Here is a 19439-nt window from a genome sequence, read left to right on the forward strand (position 1 = left end):
TTAGAGGGCCTAAGGTATCCCTGAGTAGTGGTGGCTGTGGGACCCAAATCTGCCCTAACTAGGGTATCCTTAGGCCCCCTTCACACGTCCGGAAAATCTGTCCGGATTTCCTATCAGGAAATCCGGACGGATTTCCGGACTCATAGGCTAACATTGGACACGGACACCCTTCCGGATTTTTCCGGAAGGGTGTCCGTTCCGGAAAATAGGACCGGATTTTTTAGATCCTGTCCTATTTTCGTCCGGAAATCCGGCACGGACGCCCCCATAGAAGTCTATGGGAGCGCCGGAATCACGGGCATTTTCCTGATGTATATCAGGAAAGTGCCCGTGATTCCGGAATGGTAGAGAGCCAGGACCTCACCACGGGGCCGACCGCCCGCCCGCTCCGCTCACCCGACCGCTCCGATCGCCCACCCGCCCGCTCCGATCGCCCACCCGCCCGCTCCGCTCACCCGCCCGCTCCGATCGCCCACCCGCCCGCTCCGATCGCCCACCCGCCCGCTCCCATCGCCAGCCTGCCCGCCCGCTCCCATCGCCCGCTCCGATCACCCACCCGCCCGCTCCGCTCGCCAGCCCGCCCGCCCGCTCCGATTGCCCGCCCGCTCCGATCGCCCGCACCCCCCCCTCCCGGAAACTCACCACCGGCCCGCCGCATGCTCCGGACCTCCGACCGCTGCCGCCGCCCGGATCTCTGCACTGCACTCTGCCCGGACCTCAACCTCGCTGCCCGGACAGAGCAGGATCCAGGACAGGTGAGATTACCCCTTTAGGACTACTACTCCCACCATGCTCTGATGGAGTTGCCAGGCCATGATGGGAGTTGTAGTTCTGCAGCCTGTGGCCATCCAGGTTGCAGAAGTACAACTCCCATCATGGCTCTGCTGGCAGGCCATAATGGGAGTTGTAGTTCTGCAGACTGTGGCCATCCAGGTTGCAGAAGTACAACTCCCATCATGGCTCTGCTGGCAGGCCATAATGGGAGTTGTAGTTCTGCAGACTGTGGCCATCCAGGTTGCAGAAGTACAACTCCCATCATGGCTCTGCTGGCAGGCCATAATGGGAGTTGTAGTTCTGCAGCCTGTGGCCATCCAGGTTGCAGAAGTACAACTCCCATCATGGCTCTGCTGGCAGGCCATAATGGGAGTTGTAGTTCTGCAGACTGTGGCCATCCAGGTTGCAGAAGTACAACTCCCATCATGGCTCTGCTGGCAGGCCATAATGGGAGTTGTAGTTCTGCAGACTGTGGCCATCCAGGTTGCAGAAGTACAACTCCCATCATGGCTCTGCTGGCAGGCCATAATGGGAGTTGTAGTTCTGCAGACTGTGGCCATCCAGGTTGCAGAAGTACAACTCCCATCATGGCTCTGCTGGCAGGCCATAATGGGAGTTGTAGTTCTGCAGACTGTGGCCATCCAGGTTGCAGAAGTACAACTCCCATCATGGCTCTGCTGACAGGCCATGATGGGAGTTGTAGTTCTGCAGCCTGTGGCCATCCAGGTTGCAGAAGTACAACTCCCATCATGGCTCTGCTGACAGGCCATGATGGGAGTTGTAGTTCTGCAGCCTGTGGCCATCCAGGTTGCAGAAGTACAACTCCCATCATGGCTCTGCTGGCAGGCCATGATGGGAGTTGTAGTTCTGCAGCCTGTGGCCATCCAGGTACACTAGGGCTGTGTGGGTACCTGTGATTTATGTTGGCATACTAGACCATCTCATCAGGAAATCCTGAAGGTTTTTCCTGATGGTTTCCTGATGGTAAAAACGGATTACTGTCAGGAAATCCTGATACTTTCCTGATGACATTTGAGGTCTCCTGATCAGGATTTCCTGACAGTAAAAACTGACACGGACGTGTGAATGGGGCCTTAAGATTTTTAGGCCTCCTATATGCCATCCTGGGGGCTGTATTAAACTCCTCTATCTGTGGGAATGCCCTACCAAGTACACCCCATTCTTTCTGTAGTATACGTGAGACATGTCTGCTGGCATGGGAATATGTAGTCACAACTGTCATCCGTGGATTAGTCCTTGTCTCCTGTGGATTCGTGGTTGGTCTGGGGGATAGGGCCTTCTCTCTCTGTTGAGCAATTAACATCGGGGGATATTTCCTTGCCCTAAATTTCTCACACATGGTATCCAGTCTTTTTGGGAGTCTCGTCTGGTCTTGTACAATCCTGGTCACTCTCAGCAATTGGCTGTATGGTAGAGAGCGGACCATCGGTCGTGGGTGGAAGCTGTCAAATTGGAGTAAATTATTCCTATCGGTCGGCTTTACATAGAGGTCCGTCAACAATCTGTCACCTTCTCTGTAGACCCAGGTATCCAGAAACTGTATCCCTTCTTCTGAGGCTACATATGTAAATTTGACCGTCTCATCTATAGTGTTAAGATAGCGGTAAAAGGACATTAGTTCTTCATCTGTGCCCTTCCAGATGACAAAGACATCGTCTATGTATCTCCACCACCTCAGGACATGCCCGAAGTGGTGGGACACATAGACGTGTCTATCCTCCAACGCTGCCATATACATATTTGCATATGTAGGCGCGACATTACTGCCCATTGCGGTCCCACGCCGCTGGGCATAGAACTGGTCACGGAACAAAAAATAATTTTTGGTCAGAATGATGGTCAGCAAGTCCAGTAGGAATTTTTTAGCATGAGGTGTGATGTCTGAGTAGTCAAGGGCCTCCTCAACTGCCCCTATTCCCCTAATGTGGTCAATAGACGTATACAGGGATGTAACATCAAAGGATACAAGGATCACCCGCTCTGTCAAGACTACCTCCTTCAATTTACACAAAAAGTCCTGAGTGTCCCTAATGTACGACCTGGCACATGTGGCAAACCCTCTGAGTACCTTATCCAGGTAAATAGCCAGAGGGCCAAACACAGAACCACAGCCCGCCACTATAGGACGTCCAGGAGGGGTTTTTAGACATTTATGGATTTTGGGAAGTATGTACAGGACAGGGGTCACTGGGTGTATAACTTCCAAGAAATCCCTGAGTTGGGTTATTGATGATATTTAATGCATACGCATCAGCAATAATCCCATCAATCTCGTTTTTGATCTCCACCAATGGATCACGATCCAACGGAAAATATACCTCATGGTCAGAGAGCTGTCTCTCAATTTCAGCAATGTATTGGCTCGTATCCATCACCACCAAAGCTCCCCCTTTGTCGGCGGGTTTGATGGTGATGGAATTGTCCATCCTAAGTACATCTATTGCTTCCCTTTCTTTCCTCGACATGTTATTGAAGCCATTAAACAAGTGTGTATGTTTCAGTCTATCCATTTGTTGTATTACATTAGTTTTAAATGTTTCAATCACTGGGTTCGTAATGGGTGGGTTAAAACCACTTCTTTTACGTAACCCCACGTCACCCAAATTGAGTTCACTCGGACCCTCTAGTCCCTTATCACATTTATCAGACTTTGCAGAGAACCACACTTTTAATTTAAGCTGGCGATACACTTCATGTAAGTCAAGGTCTAGTTGAAACCAATCAATACTATTCTGTGGACAAAAAGACAATCCTTTGTTTAAAACATTCATTTCAGTCTCTGTAAGATTACGTGAAGAAATATTTACCACGAGATGTGTATCAGATGGATCACTCATGGGTTCGGAGTCGACTGGTTCTGAATAGAGTCTCTCCGAGCAGGTTTCGGCGTGGCTCTGCGTTGATTGCCCGTTGTTCCCCGGTCCTTCTTGTATGGTCTGCCATCTTTGTCTCTTGTATCTCCTCCTGTGTTTCCTCCCGCCCCGTCTGGGGCGTCCTGTGGATCTAAAAAAACGGCCGATTCATTGTCAATGTTATCCTGTGTATCAGAGGTATTAGATCTTCTCTTCCTCTTTTGGGGACCCTTCCCATTATAGTTGTTCTGTCTCTGACCACCAACACCATTTTTTTGCCAGGTATAAATCTTTCCACCACGATAGTCATCCTCATCTCTATTCCACTTCTGTCTCTTTACTTTCTCCAACTTATCACGAAAACCATTCAATGATTGTTCCGCACTCTCCCAATATTCCTGTAACTCAGTAGCAGTCAAAGTCCCAGCCAGGCATTCATTCACTTCTCTCAGATGATCATTTGCTATATTTATCTCTATTTGCAAAAAGTCCAAGTTAAGTAGCATAATCTCCTTTGCATACTGGTTGGAGATTTGTGCAAAGCGGTCACAATACTGTACATTAGAGGGAAACAGGTTAGGTGATAGTTGAGACCTCATTCCTCTGGGTATGCGTCCAGTCCTATAATATTCGCCAATAGTCATCAGATGTAACTCCAAGGAGATCAATTTTTTAGATATATTCTCCCACCTCCGTTTAGTATTGTCCAAATCAGGCATGCTTGAGGAAGGCTACTGTGTATAGCCGAAACGTCGCAACATTGAGGTGTGAATAAAAGTCACTGTTTTTTTCACTCTACTAAGTGCTGTCTCCTTTTAATATATTGGATAATCCCGGACATTGAGCCCAGTCTGGTGAGGCGTGCACTAATTCATTTTTTCTATTTTTGCCTGTGCTGTTATACTATATTCAGTGATTGATTGGACTCCGTAGCGGGCACGGCATATATATTATTTTTGAAAAGTTTTTTTTTCTAAATTGCTCTGTGTGACTTTTTTTGGCCAAGATGGCCACCGCATCTGCAGCCTTTTTTCACTCCAGTGATGATGTGGACAGGATTATGAGTGGAGTACCCGGTGTGGTGCCGTTCCTGAGGGTGCCTGATTTGGACAATACTAAACGGAGGTGGGAGAATATATCTAAAAAATTGATCTCCTTGGAGTTACATCTGATGACTATTGGCGAATATTATAGGGCTGGACGCATACCCAGAGGAATGAAGTCTCAACTATCACCTAACCTGTTTCCCTCTAATGTACAGTATTGTGACCGCTTTGCACAAATCTCCAACCAGTATGCAAAGGAGATTATGCTACTTAATTTGGACTTTTTGCAAATAGAGATAAATATAGCAAATGATCATCTGAGAGAAGTGAATGAATGCCTGGCTGGGACTTTGACTGCTACTGAGTTACAGGAATATCGGGAGTGTGCGGAACAATCATTGAATGGTTTTCGTGATAAGTTGGAGAAAGTAAAGAGACAGAAGTGGAATAGAGATGAGGATGACTACCGTGGTGGAAAGATTTATACCTGGCAAAAAAATGGTGTTGGTGGTCAGAGACAGAACAACTATAATGGGAAGGGTCCCCAAAAGAGGAAGAGAAGATCTAATACCTCTGATACACAGGATAACATTGACAATGAATCGGCCGTTTTTTTAGATCCACAGGACGCCCCAGACGGGGCGGGAGGAAACACAGGAGGAGATACAAGAGACAAAGATGGCAGACCATACAAGAAGGACCGGGGAACAACGGGCAATCAACGCAGAGCCACGCCGAAACCTGCTCGGAGAGACTCTATTCAGAACCAGTCGACTCCGAACCCATGAGTGATCCATCTGATACACATCTCGTGGTAAATATTTCTTCACGTAATCTTACAGAGACTGAAATGAATGTTTTAAACAAAGGATTGTCTTTCTGCTCACAGAATAGTATTGATTGGTTTCAACTAGACCTTGACTTACATGAAGTGTATCGCCAGCTTAAATTAAAAGTGTGGTTCTCTGCAAAGTCTGATAAATGTGATAAGGGACTAGAGGGTCCGAGTGAACTCAATTTGGGTGACGTGGGGTTACGTAAAAGAAGTGGTTTTAACCCACCCATTACGAACCCAGTGATTGAAACATTTAAAACTAATGTAATACAACAAATGGATAGACTGAAACATACACACTTGTTTAATGGCTTCAATAACATGTCGAGGAAAGAAAGGGAAGCAATAGATGTACTTAGGATGGACAATTCCATCACCATCAAACCCGCCGACAAAGGGGGAGCTTTGGTGGTGATGGATACGAGCCAATACATTGCTGAAATTGAGAGACAGCTCTCTGACCATGAGGTATATTTTCCGTTGGATCGTGATCCATTGGTGGAGATCAAAAACGAGATTGATGGGATTATTGCTGATGCGTATGCATTAAATATCATTGATACCCAACTCAGGGATTTCTTGGAAGTTATACACCCAGTGACCCCTGTCCTGTACATACTTCCCAAAATCCATAAGTGTCTAAAAACCCCTCCTGGACGCCCTATAGTGGCAGGCTGTGGCTCTGTGTTTGGCCCTCTGGCTATTTACCTGGATAAGGTGCTCAGAGGGTTTGCCACATGTGCCAGGTCGTACATTAGGGACACTCAGGACTTTTTGTGTAAATTGAAGGAGGTAGTCTTGACAGAGCGGGTGATCCTTGTATCCTTTGATGTTACATCCCTGTATACGTCTATTGACCACATTAGGGGAATAGGGGCAGTTGAGGAGGCCCTTGACTACTCAGACATCACACCTCATGCTAAAAAATTCCTACTGGACTTGCTGACCATCATTCTGACCAAAAATTATTTTTTGTTCCGTGACCAGTTCTATGCCCAGCGGCGTGGGACCGCAATGGGCAGTAATGTCGCGCCTACATATGCAAATATGTATATGGCAGCGTTGGAGGATAGACACGTCTATGTGTCCCACCACTTCGGGCATGTCCTGAGGTGGTGGAGATACATAGACGATGTCTTTGTCATCTGGAAGGGCACAGATGAAGAACTAATGTCCTTTTACCGCTATCTTAACACTATAGATGAGACGGTCAAATTTACATATGTAGCCTCAGAAGAAGGGATACAGTTTCTGGATACCTGGGTCTACAGAGAAGGTGACAGATTGTTGACGGACCTCTATGTAAAGCCGACCGATAGGAATAATTTACTCCAATTTGACAGCTTCCACCCACGACCGATGGTCCGCTCTCTACCATACAGCCAATTGCTGAGAGTGACCAGGATTGTACAAGACCAGACGAGACTCCCAAAAAGACTGGATACCATGTGTGAGAAATTTAGGGCAAGGAAATATCCCCCGATGTTAATTGCTCAACAGAGAGAGAAGGCCCTATCCCCCAGACCAACCACGAATCCACAGGAGACAAGGACTAATCCACGGATGACAGTTGTGACTACATATTCCCATGCCAGCAGACATGTCTCACGAATACTACAGAAAGAATGGGGTGTACTTGGTAGGGCATTCCCACAGATAGAGGAGTTTAATACAGCCCCCAGGATGGCATATAGGAGGCCTAAAAATCTGAAGGATACCCTAGTTAGGGCAGATTTGGGTCCCACAGCCACCACTACTCAGGGATACCTTAGGCCCTCTAAAAATGGCTGTTTCCCTTGTCTGGGGTGTAGTAATTGCCCCCTAATGTTAAAAGGCCCCACTTTCCAACATCCTCTGACAGGACAGGTCTATAAGATCCGTAGTTATCTGACATGCCGTACTGACTTCGTGATATATGTACTTACCTGCCCCTGCAAAATGGTATATGTAGGGGAAACGACTGTGAATTGTAGATCAAGGATCAATAAACATAGGTCCACAATTAGAACCAAGAGAGTGGATCTGCCTGTTTCCAACCATTTTGTGGAAATGTCTCACAGAGTAGAGGACCTGAGATTTGCCATCATTGATAGAATCCCAAGAAAACGCAGAGGAGGGGATAGGGTGGCAGAACTAAAAAAGAGAGAGCTTATGTGGATACATAAACTAAATAGCCTTGCCCCACATGGTTTGAATTTGGAATTCAACATCTGATAGTATACCATTGAATGTACCATCTGGGATACGACTGTAACGCGGTGTGTCCCTGTGATCCTGTCCTTTCACATCTCTGTAGTGGGAGGTTACCTAGTGACACTATTACACAGAGTTGTATTTATCTATATTGATTTACCTTGATCAGTAACCTTCTTATTTCTTTTCTTCTAGATAATTCATCTATGGGATTGGATGAAAACTACCAACCACAAGCTTGGAAACTTTATTTGGCTCCCTTTACTCTATATTTAAATATCTTTATATCAGAATTTTATGTAATCTTTTCATGCACATGGAGTTATGTTTATTAAAAGGCTGATTATTCTTTTTACACTTTATACTTTGTTTAATTTTTCTGTAAAGTCATGGTAGTGGTGGAATCAGTGTGGATTAGTGGGGGTTGATGATGCGAATCTATTTGCCCTTATGTGTCCCTGTAAGCACTACACAGTGCAATGTGTTCTTGTTAGCACTATATGGTGCAATATGTCCCTATAAACACTACAGAGAGTAATCTGTTCGTGTAAGCACGATAGTGTGCTGTTCGTTTTTGTAAGCACTATACAGTGCAACTTGTCCCTTGCCTCAATAATTGACTTGAGTTGAACTCCACGTCAGCCCCAATGATAGTCTCTTGGTTTACCGAAGGTTCATTGGTGGTCTGCTGTGTTGATTATGTGGTAGTTAGCACTATGTGTAGATTGCCATATATAAACATGAGGTTGGAGTTTCGACATAGAGTCATAGAAGGTGGCGCAGTCCACCCGGGAAGGTGACGTCACATATATATATATATATAAGTCCATAATACGATTCACTATGGTTGTGAGTGAGCTTATATCTCTACCAACCGACACATATGCTTTGCTATTATTTATGTCTTCCTTTTATAATCCATCTTTATAGATTCGCATCATTAATTTATTGCCTTAACATGATATTCACTATTACCGAACTCCTGGCATCTCAGCCCTTTTTTAAGATGGCCGCCGCGGAACAGCCGACTGCTGTGCGCATGCGCGGCAGCCGGATAGTGACGCGGCATCAGTGTAGTCATTGTTTCTGCGCCTTGGTATACCTGGAGTCATGGGACGCCATTCATCCTTGTGTGTTAGGTAATAACATCCCTCCCTCGTTTTCATTATAGTTTATAGTATACACATGATTGTCACTTGTTGTTTTTGTTTATATATTGAATATTGGGATTATAGAGTGATCGGTGTGAGGATCGCTCCCTATGACACATATTTATGAATATTAATGAACACAGACACATGATGACCTATATATGTTTTTTGTATATACTTCACTAAACATTTATATTCTCTGATTACTTTGGAATTGTTTTATCACTGTTTATATGATTCACAGCTGATGCTTTGAAATTGATTGTAGTGTTCACATATATAAGTGTGTGTATTGGCACTTGGTTTTATGCTTGAGGAAGGCTACTGTGTATAGCCGAAACGTCGCAACATTGAGGTGTGAATAAAAGTCACTGTTTTTTTCACTCTACTAAGTGCTGTCTCCTTTTAATATATTGGATAATCCCGGACATTGAGCCCAGTCTGGTGAGGCATGCACTAATTCATTTTTTCTATTTTTGCCTGTGCTGTTATACTATATTCATAGAAAGAGAGCTCTGACCATCACCTATCGCCTGTTGTGGGAGAATGTAGTGGGCATCCTCAGTCACCTATGCAAATTTCATTGTGCTGGGAGGGTTATAATGTATAAACATATGAAGGGAGAGTGCTGTCCAGGTGGTCTGTGACCAGTGTAGGGGAACAGGGGTGAGATAGAACTCCTATTACCTTGTGTAGGAGATTGTAGCTATGTCCATCAAACACTGACTTCTGTGGGAGAGGGTAGTGGGCATGCTGTGTGACCATAGTAACAGGTGTAATATACATGTATCCACCACCATTTTGTCTGTCTCTTCCTCCTAGGTGGGAAACGCCTTCTCCAACATATATGCTAAAAAAGAATTAGAGGATATCGCCTCGTCCTCCGACAACGTCTTTAAGGTTGATGACTTTTCTGCTCTGGATAAAATTCAGGAGAGTCTGCAGCAGAAGATATTCGCTATAGAAGGTAAAACCTGAACCTTGTTCCGGAAATCACAGATATGCTGCCTGCTGCCGCCATGTCTCCTCCTCTATCACTGCCTGCTGCCGCCATGTCTCCTCCTCTATCACTGCCTGCTGCCGCCATGTCTCCTCCTCTATCACTGCCTGCTGCTGCCATGTCTCCTCCTCTATCACTGCCTGCTGCCATGTCTCCTCCTCTATCACTGCCTGCTGCCATGTCTCCTCCTCTATCACTGCCTGCTGCCGCCATGTCTCCTCTATCACTGCCTGCTGCCGCCATGTCTCCTCCTCTATCACTGCCTGCTGCCGCCATGTCTCCTCCTCTATCACTGCCTGCTGCTGCCATGTCTCCTCCTCTATCACTGCCTGCTGCTGCCATGTCTCCTCCTCTATCACTGCCTGCTGCCGCCATGTCTCCTCCTCTATCACTGCCTGCTGCTGCCATGTCTCCTCCTCTATCACTGCCTGCTGCCATGTCTCCTCCCCTATCACTGCCTGCTGCCATGTCTCCTCCTCTATCACTGCCTGCTGCTGCCATGTCTCCTCCTCTATCACTGCCTGCTGCTGCCATGTCTCCTCCTCTATCACTGCCTGCTGCTGCCATGTCTCCTCCTCTATCACTGCCTGCTGCCGCCATGTCTCCTCTATCACTGCCTGCTGCCGCCATGTCTCCTCCTCTATCACTGCCTGCTGCCGCCATGTCTCCTCCTCTATCACTGCCTGCTGCTGCCATGTCTCCTCCTCTATCACTGCCTGCTGCCGCCATGTCTCCTGTCATGTCCCCGCAGGTACTCAGTCTGGCAGCGGACAATCCTTTGAGATGGAGTTTTCCCAGGAGGGGTTCAGCGCCGTCCTAACACCGGTAAGTGTGGAAGATATAAGGGCAGAAGGTCTAAATTCTTCCTGAGGACGTTGTGCAAGACAACAAAACATGTTGAAGGGGCAAATGTATTTATTTTAAATAAGCGATCCTGCATGGCGTACATCCGTGGAGAGCTGCAGGCTCCATTCACCCCCCTATATGAATAGCTTTACATAAGAGGCATCTGGGGATTGTGTCCTTTACATCTCTCTGCTGCCATTATAATTATTTTATTGGGGGAGGTTACAGTCAAAAGGGTCTTTGTACCGCAGGCCATGAGCCTGAGGGTATCTGGTAACTGTGTAGTAGTTCAGTGATTACCCCCAATCCACCAATGAGAGCAAAGTGTTAGTAATAATATCACCTTCCCCCATGTAGGATGAGGCCTTCCTTGGAGCGGTTGGGGCGTACGGCTGGATTGGTGGGGCGTATAGTTACAGACAGCCGGATGGGAAGGCCACCTGGATAAATGTCACTCAGTATGACCCTGACATGAAGGACTCCTATATGGGTAAGATCACAGAATGGTCCTTGGTGCACACCGGGTCGGTGGTTGACGGAGTAAAGTTTTGGAGACACAGAAGGAGCTGAGGAGCTTTTGTTATCTGACATATCTGGATCTGGTTCTTTCAGGTTATTCTTTGCTACAAGTACAGAGTGACATCATCGCCATGGGGGCCCCGCGGTACCAGCATACAGGAAGGGTCCTAATCTTCAGGAGATACTTTAAAGACTTAAAGTGGTATCCAGTAGGCAGGGTCCTCGGTGACCAGGTGATTGTCAGAGATGTGAAAACCTCATTGTACCATGTCCACCATGATGGGGAGACTGCACGGCTGTAGGGTTGGGATCTGCTGGGACACCGCAGTCTCATCCTTTCTTCTCACTTCCATAGTCTGGGTGGGAGCGGCTTCTTCTTGCACAGTTGTCATGTTCATTTCTTTGCAGATCGGATCTTACTTTGGATCGGCCTTGGGCGTGGTCAGTACACCTTCTCAGGACTTTGTCTTGGTGGTGGGAGCACCGACATATTTTTCTTCAGTAGCTCCAGGTGGACAAGTCTATCTGTGCCGTATGCCTGCCCGGGTGAGATGTCTTTTCCAGTACTAGTTTTAGGGTCCGGCTGTAAGTCACAGCCATAATAGATCAAGATGACTATGGTCAATTCCCCATGGCTTACTTAGACTGTAGATGTCAATCTTGGATGCTCTATATTCTTAGAAGTAAAAGTGTTTCACCTCATTGTTGGTCTGTGCAGGAACTGATTCGTTGGATATCATCTACCACCTTCTCTTGTCCAGAGACTCTTCACGGTGAGAGCGGCCAATCTATGGGCCACTTTGGCTCTGCCATCACCATTCTTCCAGACCTGACTGCCGATCAACTTCCCGACCTAGCTATTGGGGCCCCCAATGAGGACAATGGTCGAGGAGCTTTGTATATCTTCCCAGGAAAACACGATGGCTTCAGGACTTCTTATATACAGGTAAACTGGGAGAATGTGAACATGTCCATGATGGGCAAACAGATCAGAGAAAGGAGCAGCGATCAGTGAAATCTCCTCTGACGTCACACACAGCCTCTCCTCCTCACAGCTCACCATAGGTTTGCCCCATTCTCGGTTGTTAATGTTTTTCTCCATCTCGTCCTCCAGCGTATTCCAGGAAGTCTGATGGGAGGTGGCGTTCAGTTCTTTGGGAGGTCGGTAGCTGGTAACACAGACATGACGGGTGATGGGCTTCCAGATGTAACAGCGGGAGGTGAAGGTGTCGTGGTCACATTCAGGTAAGGAGTCCTCCACAAACTAAGGCAAATAGCCAGGGCTGCAAAGTGGAACTGAAAGAAAACTCACTCCAAGGAAGATTTCCAGACTAGAGGCCCTGTTATACAGGCCAATCCCAGGAAAGCTCATTCAGCCAATAATTGGCACATGTAAAAAAAAGCCACCACCTACCATCAGCCGACAAATGAGCAAACCCCACTCGTCAGCTCATTTAATCACTTGTACGGCCGATAACAATGTATTTAAGTGAGTGCATAGATGATACAGCAATCGCTCATGGGGTCCGATAACGTTATTAATTGTACATTGTAGAGGCGCTGTAATGTAAAAAGCCAAGTCAACCAGCCAAACACTTCTTAAATTCAAGGCTGCATACACAGGATCACTTCATAACCCCAGGAAACGTTTTAGCTCCCTTCTTCCTCCCTGCTGCTGCTCCCCCCACAGGTCTCATCTCTGAAAGCTTCATCATACCGTCTCTTCAACCTATCTTCATGCCCGTCCACCGTTCACCAATAACTCCCCTCTCCACCATGACCAAAGAAAACCTCTCTAAACTACTCTCCCCATCTCACCGCACCAACTGTACAAGCAACCCAGTCCTATCCCGCCGTATCTCCAACCTTACAACAGTGTTTGTCCCAGCACTAACACTAATTTTTTCTTCATATAAACACACAACCATCACAACTATTCTCACAAAGCCATCCTTCCACCTGTCCTGCTTGTCCAGATACCGACCCATCTTACCTATGCCTTCTGGAACATGTCTACCTTGAACTGTCTTCAAACTTTTCATCCAACTTTTGCTTTGAGCACCTACAATCTGGCTTTTGCCACCATTATTCCACAGAAAGTACCCTCACCAAATGGTCTGGTAACTACCATAGTCTCATGCCGCTGTTGTGTGCTGGGATCTCCAAAAGCTCCATCCGGGGCCCTATCTTTTCTCCATGCCTTTAAACACCCTTTCTGTGCTGATAATAATAATAATTAAAAAGTAAAAAGAAATAAAAAAGAAATTTCCTACAGGCTGTAGAATCCGATGTGTATACAGGATCTCTTACAGAGGAGAGAGTAGTCAAATGTTTGAATGCTTCTTATTGGAGTTGAGTATTTTCAGATGATCGAGGGCTCGAATCTAGTAACAAACCCCATTAAAATCAGTGGGAGACTGGAGCATTCTTTCAGGTGCCCCCTACTCAGCAGACGGGAGGGTGTCTGATCACATGAAAACCTCAGTCAGAAGGAAACAACTTTCATCACACATAAAGGAGAGCAAGAGCCTCGTGGTGACCCTCCTTATACTGGGGGAGAGCGTGGTGGTGACCCTCCTTATACTGGGAGAGAGCCTGGTGGTGACCGTCCTTATACTGGGGGAGAGAGCCTGGTGGTGACCCTCCGTATACTGGGGGAGAGCCTGGTGGTGACCCTCCTTATACTGGGGGAGAGCCTGGTGGTGACCCTCCTTATACTGGGGGGAGAGCCTGGTGGTGACCCTCCTTATACTGGGGGAGAGCTTGGTGGTGTCCCTCCTTATACTGGGAGAGAGCCTGGTGGTGACCCTCCTTATACTGGTGGAGAGAGCCTTGTGGTGACCCTCCTTATACTGGGGGAAAGCATGGTGGTGAACCTCCTTATACTGGGAGAGGGCCTCGTGGTGACCCTCCTTATACTGGGAGAGAGCCTGGTGGTGACCCTCCTTATACTGGGAGAAAGCCTGGTGGTGATCCTCCTTATACTGGGAGAGGGCCTCGTGGTGACCCTCCTTATACTGGGAGAGAGCCTGGTGGTGACCCTCCTTATACTGGGAGAGAGCCTGGTGGTGACCCTCCTTATACTGGTGGAGAGAGCCTGGTGGTGACCGTCCTTATACTGTGGGAGAGCTTGGTGGTGTCCCTCCTTATACTGGGAGAGAGCCTGGTGGTGACCCTCCTTATACTGGGAGAGAGCCTGGTGGTGACCCTCCTTATACTGGGAGAGAGCCTGGTGGTGACCCTCCTTATACTGGGAGAGAGCCTGGTGGTGACCCTCCTTATACTGGTGGAGAGAGCCTGGTGGTGACCCTCCTTATACTGGGGGAGAGCTTGGTGGTGTCCCTCCTTATACTGGGGGAGAGCCTGGTGGTGACCCTCCTTATACTGGGGGAGAGAGCCTGGTGGTGACCCTCCTTATACTGGGAGAGAGCCTGGTGGTGATCCTCCTTATACTGGGGGAGAGCCTGTTGGTGACCCTCCTTATACTGGGGGAGAGCCTGGTGGTGATCCTCCTTATACTGGGAGAGAGCCTGGTGGTGACCCTCCTTATACTGGGAGAGAGCCTGGTGGTGATCCTCCTTACACTGGAGGAGAGCCTGGTGGTGACCGTCCTTATACTGGGGGAGAGAGCCTGGTGGTGACCCTCCTTATACTGGGGGAGAGAGCCTGGTGGTGACCCTCCTTATACTGGGGGAGAGAGCCTGGTGGTGACCCTCCTTATACTGGGGGAGAGAGCCTGGTGGTGACCCTCCTTATACTGGGCGAGAGCCTGGTGGTGACCCTCCTTATACTGGGATAGAGAACCTGGTGGTGACCCTCCTTATATTGGGGGAAAGCCTGGTGGTGACCCTCCTTATACTGGGAGAGAGCCTGGTGGTGACCCTCCTTATACTGGGAGAGAGCCTGGTGGTAGCCATCCTTATACTGGGAGAGAGCCTGGTGGTGACCCACCTTATACTGGGTGAGAGCCTGGTGGTGACCCTCCTTATACTGGGAGAGAGCCTGGTGGTGACCCTCCTTATACTGGGAGAGAGCCTGGTGGTGACCCTCCTTATACTGGGGGAGAGCCTGGTGGTGACCCTCTTTATACTGGGGGAGCGAGCCTGGTGGTGACCCTCCTTATACTGGGGGAGAGCCTGGTGGTGACCCTCCTTATACTGGGGGAGAGCCTGGTGGTGACCCTCCTTATACTGGGATAGAGAACCTGGTGGTAACCCTCCTTATATTGGGGGAGAGCCTGATGGTGACCCTCCTTATACTGGGGGAGAGCCTGATGGTGACCCTCCTTATACTGGGGGAGAGCCTGATGGTGACCCTCCTTATACTGGGGGAGAGCCTGATGGTGACCCTCCTTATACTGGGGGAGAGCCTGGTGGTGACCCTCCTTATACTGGGGGAGAGCCTGGTGGTGACCCTCCTTATACTGGGGGAAAGCTTGGTGTTGACTGCTACGTTAAATGGCCTTCATCTCCCTTCTTTGAATGACTAAAGCCGCCAGACCTGCGGAGAGGAGACTTTCTGTATTACTCACGTGCCATGTGGTATCCCGATACTCGAGCGAATATTGTACTTGAAGGAGCATGTTGGCTTATCTCTAGCCTCTATGTGACTTGGCAAAGAAAGGGTCCAGCAGCGCCCGAGCATACGCTGTGACTGCCATCTTGTTGTTGTTTCCAGCTTTACTACAAGATTACTGTGCTCCTTCATGTTAATATTTCCGGTTTAGAGCTCGGCCCGTCCTCCAGGTCTCGGTCTCCATGACCTTCACACCAAACAAGTTTCCAGTTTCATCGTATGATTGTTCAGAAAAAATCCAACCACACAAGACAGAAGCTCGTGTCTGCTTCACCAAGAACCTGAGGACCAAGAAGGCGACAGGTAACATAGCGAACAAGCCTCGCAATGGGGAAGATTCCCACCGAAACATCGGAGAGATATGGGGTCAGGATTAGGGGAAACCAGTACAGGACCCACTATAGGAGAGGGAATGATATGGGGTCAGGATTAGGGGAGACCAGTACAGGACCCACTATAGGAGAGGGAATGATATGGGGTCAGGATTAGGGGAGACCAGTACAGGACCCACTATAGGAGAGGGAATGATATGGGGTCAGGATTAGGGGAGACCAGTACAGGACCCACTATAGGAGAGGGAATGATATGGGGTCAGGATTAGGGACCAGTACAGGACCCACTATAGGAGAGGGAATGATATGGGGTCAGGATAAGAGACCAGTACAGGACCCACTATAGGAGAGGGAATGATATGGGGTCAGGATTAGGGGAGACCAGTACAGGACCCACTATAGGAGAGGGAATGATATGGGGTCAGGATTAGGGGAGACCAGTACAGGACCCACTATAGGAGAGGGAATGATATGGGGTCAGGATTAGGGACCAGTACAGGACCCACTATAGGAGAGGGAATGATATGGGGTCAGGATAAGAGACCAGTACAGGACCCACTATAGGAGAGGGAATGATATGGGGTCAGGATTAGGGGAGACCAGTACAGGACCCACTATAGGAGAGGGAATGATATGGGGTCAGGATTAGAGACCAGTACAGGACCCACTATAGGAGAGGGAATGATATGGGGTCAGGATTAGGGGAGACCAGTACAGGACCCACTATAGGAGAGGGAATGATATGGGGTCAGGATTAGGGGAGACCAGTACAGGACCCACTATAGGAGAGGGAATGATATGGGGTCAGGATTAGAGACCAGTACAGGACCCAGTATAGGAGAGGGAATGATATGGGGTCAGGATTAGGGACCAGTACAGGACCCACTATAGGAGAGGGAATGATATGGGGTCAGGATTAGGGGAGACCAGTACAGGACCCACTATAGGAGAGGGAATGATATGGGGTCAGGATTAGGGGAGACCAGTACAGGACCCACTATAGGAGAGGGAATGATATGGGGTCAGGATAAGAGACCAGTACAGGACCCACTATAGGAGAGGGAATGATATGGGGTCAGGATTAGGGACCAGTACAGGACACACGATAGGAGAGGGAATGATATGGGGTCAGGATTAGGGGAGACCAGTACAGGACCCACTATAGGAGAGGGAATGATATGGGGTCAGGATTAGGGGAGACCAGTACAGGACCCACTATAGGAGAGGGAATGATATGGGGTCAGGATTAGGGGAGACCAGTACAGGACCCACTATAGGAGAGGGAATGATATGGGGTCAGGATTAGGGGAGACCAGTACAGGACCCACTATAGGAGAGGGAATGATATGGGGTCAGGATTAGAGACCAGTACAGGACCCACTATAGGAGAGGGAATGATATGGGGTCAGGATTAGGGACCAGTACAGGACCCACTATAGGAGAGGGAATGATATGGGGTCAGGATTAGGGACCAGTACAGGACCCACTATAGGAGAGGGAATGATATGGGGTCAGGATTAGGGACCAGTACAGGACCCACTATAGGAGAGGGAATGATATGGGGTCAGGATTAGGGGAGACCAGTACAGGACCCACTATAGGAGAGGGAATGATATGGGGTCAGGATTAGAGACCAGTACAGGACCCACTATAGGAGAGGGAATGATATGGGGTCAGGATTAGGGACCAGTACAGGACCCACTATAGGAGAGGGAATGATATGGGGTCAGGATTAGGGAAAACAATTTCAACAATGGAAAACGGACCAATGTATCGAGGAGCGAATTTTGCTGAAGGTACACGAAGACGTAGGTTTTTTGTGGATAACCAAACTCTATCTCTAACCATGTAATCTGGACCAGGACGTCTTTTACGATTGGCGTATTTTATTTGAGTTTGCTGGGCGTGTTCGAGAGTCTTGAGACTCTCGGCCCAAACTGTGCACAGTTTTTTAGCGACCTCTTTTACTGATGAAAACTGAGTCTCCTGATTAGGTATGGCAGAGAATTTGGGATGGAATCCGTAATTGCAATAGAAGGGGGACAATTGTGCCGAGGAGCTGCAGTGATTGTTCAAAGCGAATTCTGCCATAGGTAAAAATTCGGACCACTTTTCTTGACAACCAGAAACATAACACCTCAGGTATTGCTCCAGAGACTGGTTAAGCCTTTCGGTTTGGCCATTAGTCTCTGGGTGAAAAGCAGATGAGAAGGATAACGAGACACCCAATTTACTGCAGAAGGCCCTCCAGAACCTTGACACAAACTGTACACCCCTGTCAGATACAAAGTTCATTGGTATACCATGAAGTCTTAATATATGGCGGATAAACAAGTGGGCAAGAGTTTTAGCATTGGGTAATTTTTTTTAGAGCAGTTAGATGGCACATCTTGGAAAAACGATCGACTACAACCCATACTACTGTTTTCCCCTTGGAGAGAGGAAGATCTGTAATAAATGGGACCAAGGTCTGCTGGGAAGTGGTAGTGGCCGCAACAGCCCCTCAGGTAGGGACCGAGGAGTTTTTGCCCTAGCACAGATTTCACAAGACTTAACAAAATTTTGTACATCACACTGCCACGAAGGCCACCAACAGGAGCGAGTCAACAAATACCGGGTACCTGCAATACCAGGGTGTTCAGACAGTTTGGAAGTATGGATTTCTTTCAATACTTCCAACCCTAAATGTATGGGTATAAACAACTTATCAGTAGGTGTACTTGCAGGCGCAAGATTCTGAGACTCTAAAATAGATGATTTCGATTCGGCAGAGAGACTGGCAACCACTACCCCTGGACTTAGGATACTCTCGGGTTCACCCTCAGGAACTTCTTTAACGCCAAAGCTCCTGGACAGAGCATCAGCCTTAACATTTTTATTTCCTGGGCGATAGGTAACTTTAAAATTGAACCTTGCAAAGAACAAAGCCCAGCGTGCCTGGCGTGGATTCAGTCTCTTTGCCTTATCTAGGTACAGAAGATTTTTATGGTCTGTGAGAACAGTTATTTGATGTCGAGCTCCCTCCAGTAAGTGTCTCCACTCCTCGAATGCCCACTTAATGGCCAACAGCTATGTCATAGTTGACCTCGGATGTGGAGAACTTCCTGGAGAAAAATGCCACTGCTCTTAAATTAGTGTAGGGTTCCCTACCTTGGGACAGAACCGCTCCTACACCAGACTCAGAGGCATCCACCTCTACCACAAATGGCATTTCAAGATCAGGGTGTACCAGCACTGGGGTTGAGGAGAAACTTTTCTTTAAAATCTCAAAGGCTTGTTCGGTCTCTGGCGTCCA

General features: G+C 48.0%; 1 protein-coding gene across 2 annotated transcripts in view; it reads left to right on the forward strand.

Annotated features, from left to right (window-relative positions):
* LOC138801673 (integrin alpha-X-like) overlaps window positions 1-19439 on the forward strand; it is a 125182-nt gene that overhangs the window by 75566 nt on the left and 30177 nt on the right. For both annotated transcript variants that reach the window (XM_069984729.1, XM_069984728.1), the window contains exons 9-16: window positions 9695-9839; window positions 10624-10697; window positions 11076-11208; window positions 11331-11470; window positions 11646-11783; window positions 11956-12183; window positions 12352-12482; window positions 15964-16115. In XM_069984729.1, the coding sequence (XP_069840830.1) occupies window positions 9695-9839; window positions 10624-10697; window positions 11076-11208; window positions 11331-11470; window positions 11646-11783; window positions 11956-12183; window positions 12352-12482; window positions 15964-16115 (1141 nt within the window). The remainder of the gene's footprint in view (window positions 1-9694; window positions 9840-10623; window positions 10698-11075; window positions 11209-11330; window positions 11471-11645; window positions 11784-11955; window positions 12184-12351; window positions 12483-15963; window positions 16116-19439) is intronic.

The sequence above is a fragment of the Dendropsophus ebraccatus genome, chromosome 9, assembly GCF_027789765.1.
Source record: "Dendropsophus ebraccatus isolate aDenEbr1 chromosome 9, aDenEbr1.pat, whole genome shotgun sequence".
In the NCBI taxonomy this organism is placed as follows: domain Eukaryota; kingdom Metazoa; phylum Chordata; class Amphibia; order Anura; family Hylidae; genus Dendropsophus; species Dendropsophus ebraccatus.